The 12,934-nt window shown below is 40.3% G+C and overlaps 1 protein-coding gene across 7 annotated transcripts in view; it reads right to left on the reverse strand.

Moving 5' to 3' along the window:
* LOC146390709 (phosphatidylinositol-binding clathrin assembly protein) overlaps positions 1 to 12,934 on the reverse strand; it is a 115,485-nt gene that overhangs the window by 38,307 nt on the left and 64,244 nt on the right. For 3 of the 7 annotated variants that reach the window (XM_084923695.1, XM_084923691.1, XM_084923689.1), the window contains exons 7-11: positions 11,458 to 11,564; positions 8,262 to 8,303; positions 5,561 to 5,581; positions 2,043 to 2,128; positions 1,759 to 1,882 (exon numbers count right to left, since the gene is read on the reverse strand). In XM_084923695.1, coding sequence (XP_084779821.1) covers positions 1,759 to 1,882; positions 2,043 to 2,128; positions 5,561 to 5,581; positions 8,262 to 8,303; positions 11,458 to 11,564 — 380 coding nt within the window. The remainder of the gene's footprint in view (positions 1 to 1,758; positions 1,883 to 2,042; positions 2,129 to 5,560; positions 5,582 to 8,261; positions 8,304 to 11,457; positions 11,565 to 12,934) is intronic. The other 4 variants (XM_084923690.1, XM_084923696.1, XM_084923692.1 and 1 more) reach the window with 3 other exon arrangements.

Genomic DNA, 12,934 nt, shown 5'->3' on the forward strand with positions numbered 1-12,934 from the left:
TGGATGTTCGTTGTCTCATCCTGGACTGTGGTGCTGACACTCACCAGTCCCCGGCCCCCTTCCTTCCGCTTAGCGTACGGCCTCAGGGTGCTGGACTTGGGGTGAAACCCTCCATGCATGGTAAGGAGCTTTCTTGTCTTTATGTCAGTGGCTTCTATCTCCTCCTTTGGCCAGCCTATTACCCCAGCAGGGTACCTGATCACGGGCAGGGCGTAGGTGTTGATGACCCGGATCTTGTTCTTACCGTTCAGCTGACTCCTCAGGACTTGCCTGACCCTCTGCAGGTACTTGGTGGTTGCAGCCTTTCTAGCGGCCTCTTCATGGTTCCCATTCGCCTGCGGGATCCCCAGGTACTTGTAACTGTCCTCTATGTCTGCAATGTTGCCTTCTGGTAGTTCAATCCCCTCAGTTCTGACTACCTTCCCTCTCTTCGTTACCATTCGACTACACTTCTCCAGTCCGAACGACATTCCAATGTCATTGCTGTATAGCCTGGTAGTGTGGATCAGTGAATCGATGTCTCATTCACTCTTGGCATACAGCTTGATGTCATCCATGTACAGGAGGTGGCTGACAACTGCTCCGTTCCGTAGTCGGTATCCGTAGCCAGTCTTGTTAATGATCTCACTGAGGGGGTTCAGGCCTATGCAGAACAGCAGTGGGGACAGAGCATCTCCTTGGTAGATCCCGCACTTGATGGTGACTTGTGCTATGGGCACACACGTGTGCTGTGTGTGTGTGTGCCCATAGCACATATATATACACACACACACACACACACACACACACACACACACACACACACATATACATACACGTATACACACACACATATACATACACATACATACACATACACACACATACATATACATATATACATATATACATACACATACATACATATATACATACACATACATATATACATACACATACACACACATATATACATACACATACACACACATATATACATACACATACACACATATATACATACACATACACACATATATACATACACATACACACATACATACATACACATACACATATATATATATACATACACATACATACATATATACACATACATATATATACATACACATACATACACATATATATACATACACATACATACACATACATACACATATATATACATACACATACATACACATATATATACATACACATACATACACATATACACATACATACATACACATACATATACATACATACATACACACATACACATACATACACACACATATATATATACACACATATACATATATATATACACACATATACATATATACACATATACACATATATACATATACACATATATATACACACATATATATATACACATATATATATATACACACACATATATATACGTATATGTATATATATGTATATATATACACACACATACACACATACATATATATATATATATAAATAAATAAATAAATAAAAGCCTGCACTGATTTCATTCATCGAAGGCTGCTGAACGACTGAAGCATTACTGAATATGTGGGAAGAAATGGCTCTGTGTCTGGCGGGAGCTGCACGAAATCGAATAAATTGAATCAAGTGATGCCACTTGAAAAGTCTCTTGAAAGGGGAGACAGCAGTAACTACTTGACCTGCTGCTGCTGGCCTCTCTGCTGCTGCAGCTCTGAGTCTGCCCCGCTTTGATCCAGAAACAATTTGGCCAAAAAGAATAAAATTTGTTACCTTGAGCGCCTGCAATCTGGCCTGTTCCTCCTCCAAAGCCTGCTGCTTCTCCTTCTCATCCATGCGGCTGAAGGACATGCCAGTGGAGGAGAGAGACGAGACGGCGTTCGACAGGGTGGATGCTCTGCAAACATAAGAGAAAGGGGAGAAAACAGAGGTGGTGTTCAAATTTTCTTTTTGAGGGAGTACTCTCGAGGAGGAACGGTGAAATTTCATATGTTGGAAATGCAAATGTCGCAAACTAGAGAAAGGCTGATGCCGCTGGCCAATTATAACGTGTCTACCTGGTGTCTGCATTCAGCTCCTTGGTCTTCTTGCCCTCCAGAGAGGCAAGGTGCTGCTCCAAAGCCTCCAGCAGGCTGCTGGGAGCCTGAGAGTCGAGTATGAGGGAAGAAACGGAGGAAATTCAGTCATCCGCTCAACTTGTTTCTCTCACATGCAAAAAAACAAAACCCCCCACCTACACATACAGTAACAGACACAAACAGCACCCAGAGTTAGTTGGTCTCACAGGAAGGTAACGGAGTACATCAGGCTCCAGGAATAGCCAAGGCAACATGCAGAAAACACTCACACTGTTAGCAGGAGACTCAAAGGAGAGACACAACAAAGGAGGAGGTTGAAAAAGAGTGAGGAAGAAGTTGAAGAGGAGAGGCTGCGCCTTATTCTCTCGACTTCACGAGTACAGAGCGATCATTTCGATGCCGGGCCTTCCCTTTGCTACGTTTGCCTCTTTGTCTTATTCATCTTGCAGTGCCCTCACACCGCGACGTCCTGTCAAACTTGTGCAAATGCCAGGCTGTACTCTTTACCTCTGACTTGTCAGTGTGCCTCTGCTGCAGCTTTACTAATTCTCTCTGCATTTATTGCACTTGCAGACTGAGATCATCTCTCATCCTTTTTTAGGAAAAACAAGCGAGGCCAGGAGTGTTTAAAGAGCCTTTTGTTGTACAATGACACCAGGCAGCAGCGCTAAATTTGAGCTGTTGTGTACCAGTTAGCGAGTGGGTTACTTGGGGACTGTTGCTATGCTACTACAGATAAAACAGCTCGGCTGCAGCTTCGAGTTCAACTCCAATTGTTTGACACTGCACAACAGGATGTCTTCTGCACTCGTTAGGTGCCTCATTAATGCCAAAAAAGACCACAGCAAAACAGCAAGGCGACAGCCGCACTATCGCTGCATAATCAATGGTTTTTAAGAGCTACGGAGGACCACGAGTGCCAAAATTTGAAATAATTACATTATATTAAACGGGACATACAAATTAAACAAAATCAATTAAATGACATTAACTGATTCAGCTTTCAACATAGCTTTGCATTATTTTCCTTATTTACTTCATTTCCTATTTTAAAGTATTTCCCTGATGTATTTGTTATTGCTCTGATGCTTCTTTAGGTATTTCTGATTTACACAAATAAGTAGACTGTAATTCAAAGTGTGTTTCTTTGTCTGCTAAAACAAATTGAGACCAACAGCTAAACAAGATAAAGACGATAGATTTCTGGAAAAAGAAAGTATCTCTATTGAAATAAATGAATATATATCACATCAAAGTAAATTGGGATGGAAAATACAACCAGAACCTTTTCAAATATAAAAATTAATTTGCAAATAAATCAATTTGTCACATTATATTAATGAAATTAATGCCTACAGTATTTTCTTGATGCAATTAATGGCTCATTTAATGTGATGCCCATAACTTGTTGGAAAAAGGCAACATTTTCAGAGTTTTGCCTCTGTACAACACCACGGGGGAGACTTTCAGCTTTAATTCAACGAACAGTTTTGCATAAACTGTTTAGGAAATAGAGGTCAAACTCATGGACATCAACAGATGTTGTGTTTCCTTCACTGAGATGCTCCAACAGGCCCTTACTACAGCTCTCTTTAGCTGCTGCTTGTCTGTAGATCTCCATCTTCAGTTCTCTTGTAACTAAAAAGCCTCTGTGTTGGTTTGAGATCAGGTGACTGACTTAGCCATTTTGTCCAATTTTTTCTTGGGTTGCTTTGGCAGTTTTGGCTTTTGCCCTTTTTGCAGAACTGTTCAGGCCAAGTCTAATCTGGTCTTCTTGTACTTCAGTGTAACCACTGGATTGCACTTTGTTGTAAACAGTCTGTATTTCATGAAGGTGTCTCTTGATTTTACACTCTGACAATAATACTCATACCTCCTTGAGATTGCTCGAGTTGGTTAGATGTTGTGAATTTATTTTTCTTAACCATGGAAATAATTCTGTCATCATCTTTAGTCACATCCTGTGGGGTTTTGGTGGGACTTTTTGGTGTTCCTGAGCTGGCCGGTGCCGTCCCCCCCTTTTTTTTTTTTTAATGAACCAAATTGTTGATTTTGCCACACTGAAAATTCTTGCTGTTCCTCTCTGGTAGGTTTGTTTTAGTATTAGATCCTAATGACAGCCTCCCTCACTCACACTGTCATCTCTTTGGGTCTTACATTTAAAATTAGTTAAAAGCCTAAAAATTCAACACTTTGAATCACCTTTGGATATTAAGTCTGCTTTATTTTTAGAGAATAACAAGGAACTGTAACTGAAAGTGCCTGTCAGTCAGTTTTAAACCTCTAAAATACGGTAATCTGTATAAAAATGGCTGCAATTTTTAAACAGTTAATGCAAAATGTTTGTTAGACCTCTGAAAGCCTTCACAGTCAATCACAGACTCAGTGATTTAAAATCTACTGTGGTGGTGTACAGAAGCAAGACTGCAAACAAAATGTGTCACTAGTCCAATAAATTAGAGACCCAAACTCATAATTTCTATAAGTGGGAGTTTCAGTCGTCCATACTTAGCATGCAGCAATTAAAAGAATAGTTCATCTCTCTTTTGGCTTTGGAGAGAGGAGGGGAAATTCTTTCACTGTGAAAATATCACAACGTCATGTCTGCCTCTCCGTCCGCAAGAATGCAAAGTTTGCTGTCAGTAGGCCCACACACACACACACACACACACACACACACGAGAGGCATTTGGAGGCCGGGCCAGACGGTGGGTTCTTGCCAAACTGTTGCCTGGTTGTTAAAGAAACAGCGACTTGCACAAAGAAAGATCTTTAACTGCCGCAGAGTCTGAATAGGTGAAAAGAAGACTGTGTGTGTGCGTGTGCTTAGTCAATATTAGCTCTGACACACACACACACACTCTCAGAGGGGGGGGTCATATCACGAGCATGCCTTGCTCTTAACATAAGATGCTTAGCAGTAATAACTCTGACTTTAGAAGGCACTGAGAAAAAGTGCTAGTATAAAAAAAAGAATCCCTGCTTTCTTCTCTCTGATGTTTCCTTTATTTTTTGACAGTGATTACGCAGTAATGCTCGGGTCATTCACTATTAAAGCACCTGCACCATGCGTGTTGAAGAAATGATGTTGTGCATGACAAGTACGAAATAAACAACATCTAAAAAGGAGGAGGACGGAATTTAAATGAGCCGAGCCGAAAGCCGTTGCAGAGATTCTTTTCATGCAGATGAAGACGGAGGGGTGAAGCTTCATTTTCTATTCATGAGGTTTCATGGCCTTTTGCTTGTCGTGCCAAGGCTGTGTGTGTGTGTGTGCGCGCGTTTGAGAGCGACTGCCACCTGAGGCCGACACACACATATTGCACTGAGTTGACACCAGATCATTCTGCGCTCGAAAAACAGGGGAAAAGCATGCCTTTGAGGGCTTGAGGTGCAAGTGTGTATGGTTGCACACACACATGCTATGAAGACGTTCATGCAGGAGGAGGAGGTTAAGCAGGATTGGGGGGGCGTAGAGTATGCAACCCACCACCTACAATGTATGATCCTTTTGTTTTCTGCGAGAGGAGGGGGAAGAAGAAAAACGTCTGTTTAATGACTACAGTAAACTGTGCAGTTTTACTATGAGTTCAACACCCACACTGTCAGCTCGCATGCTGTTGACTTCCAGCTTCACACTCTAATGATTTTTTAGTAATGCATAACCAAGGTCGCGATCCAGCAAGCTGTAAAGTTTTACTGTTGTGTGTCAGTGTGTGGGAGACTTCCCCCCCTCCCTTTAGGCAAAAATAGAAAAGAAAAAAAAAAAAAAAAAAAAAAAAATCACCCAAGTTTTTTTCAACTATGAGCCAAAGTATGCTCAATTTAATAAACTGTCAATCCAATCAGGGCTGCAGCTTATGATTATTTCGTTATGGATAAATCTGTCAGCCAAGGACACACCAATTGATAACTCGCCTCTAAGATATGGTGCTGATATTTGAACAGCACCAAACTGAGCTGGCTGAGGCATAGCAGAGACTGTGACAGCGACAAAGGAACTAGATGACACTGGGATCAGTCACATATTGTGGCTGTGTGCTATGAAAGAAGTCGCGGGTGGGTGAAATAGATCTGTCAGAAGCAACTGCTCTATGCCAAGTTAATTTTGACTCAATGTTATATAAAATACCAAAAAAAAATCCCACAACCCAACACTAAGACAGCGTCTCTGATTACATGCATCCATATTTAGCCTACACTTGCTACTTTAAAGATACAGTCAGCAGAAAAGAGGATACTGTAATCATAAATATGCATAGAACAGTATGTAATTACTTTTCCAGCAAACTGATGCCTTCTAATAAACGTATAATTCATCTATTAAAAAGCTGGTTTGCAGAAGCCAGCTTGTTCACCAACCATATTTGAATACAGTGGCCGGGAAAGACAAGTCACTGCACATTATTGGCATTTTACGTAAGCAGCTTGAGATCAGCCATGGGACCCTCCTGTCTCCACATCGCTGACAACAAGTTGGCTAAACAACAACAGTTGGTTATAAACTAACTTTATGCTAGCTAATGTTAGGGTTAAGTGTTAAAAAACACAAAACAAACAAACAAACAAACAAAAAACATTCCCTTTGATAAACAGTTTGAATACATTCTCACATCAAATGAGAGTTTATTCACTAAGTGTCTGGATCCAACAATGTTACATCCACTTCAAAAAAAACCTTCACTAACCCAGGTAACAGCAGCTAACAGACACTAAGAGCTGCTAATAAACACCAAGAGAAGCTAACGGCAGCTAACAGAGGCAAGCAGAGGCGCTTGTTGATGGTTCAACATATCCTCAACAACACCATCATTTATATTCTCTACAGTTGCAGCAGATGGCTGCCCCTGCTGGAGGTGTCTTCCTGTTCAAAGTAAGTTCTTCTTCGCCACTGTTGCCAACAGAGAAATGTCTGATTGTTGAGGTTTTTTTCCCCTTTAAAGCAGATCTCATCCAACTAGTAACTAAAATTAACTGACTGACTGTACAGCAGGTCTGCTAGTTTCGCTGTAAATGCCTTCTGTAGAAAAAACATACACTTTAATAATGCTCTATCACTCAGACCAGCAGCAAATCATCACCCTTTAGAATCTGAAACAACCAGATAATCATACTTTTGCTATCTTTTTGAAAAACAATTAAAAGCTTCATTATTTCTCAAAAACAATGTTCTATAGTACACAGCCTAACAGTTTCCGCTTCTCTAATGTGGGGATTTGGGCCTTTTTCCTGTTAAATATTGTTGCAACAAACCCAATATTCTCGATTTTTTTGTTTAGTTTTTGCTGTTTGACCAACTAAATGAAGCAATTAACGATGCCACTTACTGCAGTATTTTACACAGATTAATTAAGACAACCAACAGATGGATTGGTAAAGCAATCATTAGCTGCAGCCCTCTTGGTGATCAATTTCACTCCACTGAATCCAAGGACGGGCCTTCTATTTTTAACACATTTAGAACTACAAAGAAGGCAAACAAACACAAACAAACAAACAGAAACAGGTCATTAACGGTATTGAAGTGAATTATAATGTGTGTTTATGGGTAGCAGTCTAACAAAGAAAACAATGTCCTTGATGTTCGATCATAAACCACGGGGAGGATAAAAAACAACGCTTCAAGCGATTCCACTGAACTCACAAACAAAAAGGAAAATTTATTCTTGACAATTAGAAAGTGCTGTTGCTGTCCTGTTTTTTTAAGCCCTTCATTTTTGCAATTAACTTTAATTTTATTGATTCAAGGTCCAAAGCTCATTGTTTGGGGTTTTTAAATCGGTGTCAGGCATGCCGATGGCCCGGAGCGCTTAAGCAGGCCAACTTTAACACAGCTCAGTCTGGGGTTTTTTTGGGTTTTTTTTTTTTTTATCTGTAACGAGTATTTAGAAGTGAAAGGGAAAGCAGGAAAGCAAAATCAATTATACCAGAAGGGAGTTGCCTGGATTCAAACAGTAAATTCAGGTTAGCTTTCTTTTAAAGAAACAAAAAAGGAGTAGGGTGGAGAGTGAAAAGGAAGTAAACAACTGGTCAGGAGGGAGAAACAGGCATAGGCAGGGGTGAAATAAAGTGTGAGTCAGTGGATGAAAGCACAGAGAGAGCAGTGAGATAAGAAGTAGTGCTGCAGGAGAGACTCTTTGGGGGAAAAAAGGTGAGAAGGTTGGAATTAGAGAGGTGGACGGTGAGATGTACACTGACCTGTGAGAGATCTGGGATGTCACCCTGATCTATTCCAACTTGCTGTAGTCAAAAAAAAAATTTACAAAAAAAAAAAAAAAAAAGGAGGGGGTCGGGGGTGGGATAAAATGGAGAAGGAAGCATAAAGAGGAGGGCGGGGTCCATTTGGTGAAAATAAAAGGATGAGAAAAGAAAAACAAAACAAAACAGGGGAATCATTACTTCATGCAGCGGCAGTGTCAACAAAAACAGAAATAAACATGAAAAAGTTTGACATCTCAACAGTGAATGACAACAATGACTGCACAGTGATAAACATGTCTGACCGATGAGGGAGAGCAGGCATGAAGGATGGCGTGATAACTCTGAAAACACTCATAAAGGACGCCATAACCTGCACCAAAACCATCTCCAAAACACTAGGACACGACATAAACAAGCTTATTTTCCCCCTCTTTCAAACCTGTTGTCAAACTCACCTTCAGGCTTTACCAACAGGAAATATGAGTAACGTTTAATCCTGTTACTTGAAGATCGTTTGATTCAATGAAGAAAAATGTACAGCCTCTTTAAATTATTAGACCAGGATAGCATTTAAATAAATAAATGATCTGAAGCAGGGTTTAAAAGATTAAAATACACCCTCAGATGAACAGCAACAATATTGTGTAGTTAATTTAAAAACAAAAAAAAACTACTTACGCTGCTTCTGCATTGTAAGTAAGTGGACTGAGGACAAAAGACATCAGGAATGATCTTAGAGAAACAACTGCTGACAATGATTATAAGTCAAATCCTGAGCAAAGTCCATCACTCTACACTGAGAAAGATAATTAACAACTTTCCCAGCAAACTCACCCCTAGGTGAAAGAAATGGCAAAAACCCAAGAGTTACATCTCAGATCTACAGGCCTCAGTTAGCATGTTAAATGTTAAAGTTCATGACAGCACAGTTAGAAAAAGACTGGGTAAGTATGGCTTGTTTGGAAGGACTCTCAGGAGAACGTGTCTTCCTTCTAAAAAGAACATGGCAGCATGATTTAGGTTTCCATAACTGCATCTAAACAGACCACAAGATTTGCTGAAGAATGTCCTTTAGACAAGATAAAAATCAGATGTGTGGTTGTAATTCACAGCTCTACATTTGGAGACAGCCAAACTCAGCATATCAGCACAAACACCTCACACCAACTGTCAGGCACGGCGGAGGAGGGGTGATGAATCTGGGCTTGTTTTGCAGCCACAGGATCTGGGCATGTTGTCATTGGGCTGAACATGAACTCCTCTGAATACCAAAGTATTCTAGAGACAAACATCTGTCTGACAGATAAGGACGAGGAGTTTGATTCTTTTTCAGCCATTCTGTTTTAGATTTGCTCGTGTGTTTGGGGTCCTGAATGAAATGCTGTGGTGGTACCTTAAGCAAACTGTGCATGAACAAATACCTACAAGCCTCAATGAACTGACTACACATGGTAAAGAACAGCGGGACAAAATTTCTCCAAGATGATGTGAAAAACTAATGAAGTCCTGCAGAAAACAGTTCCTTCAAGGTGCTTCTACAAGCTGCTCAGTCCTGGGGTGCACTAATTTTCTATAAACTGTTTGTGTGTTTTAGCTTCATTTTCTTAATTAAATAAGGACATTGTGCAATTTGTCATATGTTGCTGTTCATCTGAGGTTGTGTTTACCTGCTGAGGATTTTTTAAATTATGTCCTGATACGTAAAACATTAGAACTGAAAGACAGCATATTTTCTTTCCCTCCTTTTTTCAACTTTAACCAGTGGGCTTGCATGAGAGAACACAAATATCCTAAAGTAAAAAGAGTCAGATTGGATGTTAAACAGTCTTTACCCTGCTAGCTGCACAGTACAAAGTGAGTATAATGTCTGATTCAGCCACTGTAAGAATTAAACACGTGCCTTCCAAAGACTATATTTTAATTAGTTGGCCTCCAACTTATACTTTTGATTATTTATCCTGTTGTCATTTATCACAAAACAACCAAACATAAATATCAAGGGCACATTTCAAGTCAATCCAGGTGCTTTCAGTTATTAAACGAAAGCTTAAGAGTTTAGAAAAATGGGATGGTCCCATTTTAACAGGAGGCCTTTTACACTGCAGACATTTTTCACTAATCACACGACAACAGGGGTAAATCTCAGAATTAATGAAGACTAATGTCCAGTCACCTGAATCCTCTCACTGTTCATGTTGCTCCCTTTGATTAGAACAGTTCTGAGCCACTGGTAATGTTTCTAACAGCAGGGCCTGAGCAAAAATGTCTGCTGTGGAAAGCTGCTTTCTTAAAATGATGTTCAACCCTCATGTGCAAATCTGCTTCAATCCATTGAACTAAAAAGGTAACACCTCAAGATCTCAGTTGTTTTTAGTACATTTACTACACTGACTACTCATCGTTTAGATGTAGCGTTAATGGCCACATGGAGCAGACTCATCTGCACCAGCTCGCTACTGAGAAACATGTCATTTAATTTATGGATATGTCATAAACTGTATAGATGGCCTGGAAATCACTGAAATCTACACGTTTGAATCATGTCATGTAAAACATGGAAGCGAAAAAAATATATGAATAGCTCAGAGTGCTACTCAAAAGCCAATTATAAAAGACAAAAGGAAAGTGACTGGGAACATTTATTTTTTTATGTACATTAATGGAGAGAAGATAAAACCCACTAATGTGGAAGTTACAGCAGCTGATCTCACTGTTTCAAGTCTGCTGAAACACCGAGAGGGATGGAAGAGAGAGGGCACCAGAGGGAAGACAGAAAGAGGGATGATCTGTAGGCGCTGGGCGAAGGAGAGCCACACGAGCATCCATCTCTGTCAGGGGCGGAGGGAAGAGCGAGGGAGGAGAAAGGATGAGATGGAGGAGTGTGGGGAGCAGAGGGAGAGCGAACTAACGGAGCGCCTAACCACATGCTCCATCTTCGGGGTTATTTTGGGTGCATATATATGTAAGTGTGTGCAGCAAATGTGGGGCTGGGAGGGCAAGTTAGGAATTCTGGTCTGAAGAGCGTAGAGTAGCTGTGTGAGCAAAAATGTAGCCCTCTTTATATGCACTTCTGGTTCACCATATCTGTAGGTTTTATGTATATATAAAGTATTTTTGTTTGTTTTTTAAAAAACCTTTAAGGAAAATTGTCAAAATTGCCTTCAAAATAAGGTGTCTGCGTGGAAAAATATACCTCTGCCACTTTGAGGAACTCTGAGAGCTTCGTCATCCTGTAAAGGAACTTCTTGTAGATGTCCAGGGCATCTTTACACTGGTTCTTCTTCATGTCAAAGTATTTCTCTATAGAGAGGGAGAGACATACAAATTTAAAAGGAAAAAGGAAGACAGAAGTGTGAAGTACAGTACGAAAGTCAGAAGTCTTGAGCCACCCCTCATTTCTACACATTTGTCTACCAAGCAGCCAGACTTTGGAAAGTTTTCTTGAGTAATAGTTCTCCAGGTTTTCTACAAGTCTTTCACAGTTCTTTCTTTGGACATTGGCTGATTTTTCACTCACTTCCAGTCCAGTCCTTATACCTGACCATTTTCAGAGTCATTCTTTTTTCTTGACTTAACAAATGCGCCTAACTCAAAGCATGGACTAGTTTTGTGTCTTTACAAAAGAGACCACTTAGAGAGAACCAATTTTAAATTGTATCTTTAGGCACTCTATTACTTGCCTGTCACCAAAACACATCACTTGTTTGCCTTTGTTTAGCTGAGTCTATGAAAAAAGGCCAGTGATAACACAGTTTGACAGGCATGAAATAACATTTTTGCACCAACGAGGTGAAGAGCTGTTAGCCGGCAACTTGTCATATGCCAGCAAATCTGAGAAAACCGGACAAATGAAGGACAAAAGAAGAAGTGACAGGCCTGAAAAACTGTTTACAGCAGTTGAAGAGTATCTGAAAGTCATGTCCTTAAGAAAAAAAAAACCCCAGCAAAGACCTGACATAGTTCTACTAAAGACCTGCTGTTCCCTGAAGCCCCGTCAGAAATGGTCTCAGTGGAAGGGTGGCTGTCAAGAAGCCATTCTTAAGGAAGGGAAAAAGGGAGGAAAGGCTGAGGTATGTCAGATTACAAGGCTGGCCTAGACTGAAAATCAGTGACAACAGGTCTGATCGAGCAGGGAATCTGAATTTGACATTTTTTGGTTCAAATCAGTATATAAGGAGGTGGTCATGAGAGAGGTGGAGGCTCTGTCATGGTTTGAAGATGCATTTCACTCAGTGATGTTGGGGATCTTTTAAAAACTGATGAAATTATGAATCGCAGAAAAGTATCATTGGATTATGATGAAAAATGCAATATAATCTGGAAATGGTTTCATTCATAACAGCATCATTTTTCAGCATGACAATGATCCCCCAAACACTCCCAATGCAGTAAATGATAGAAAAACACACAGTGGAACTCTATCAGTCATGGATTGGCTTCACCAGAGCCTGGACCTCAACTTTATTAAACCAGTGTGGGATCATCTCGACTGACAATGGAACAAGGCAGAAACTTTAAATGTCCTTTAAAAGCCTGGAGAAATATTCCTGCTTAAAGAAATTACAAGAAACCTTGTCCAAAGCCCCTTTTCCATTAGTACCTACTTGGATCGATTCGGCACAGTTTCACCACGGTTTGCAGGGTTTTCCATTAGGTCATAGTACCTGGTA

Source organism: Perissodus microlepis, chromosome 3 (genome assembly GCF_051167445.1).
Source record: "Perissodus microlepis isolate ML-2025 ecotype Zambia chromosome 3, ASM5116744v1, whole genome shotgun sequence".
NCBI lineage: Eukaryota > Metazoa > Chordata > Actinopteri > Cichliformes > Cichlidae > Perissodus > Perissodus microlepis.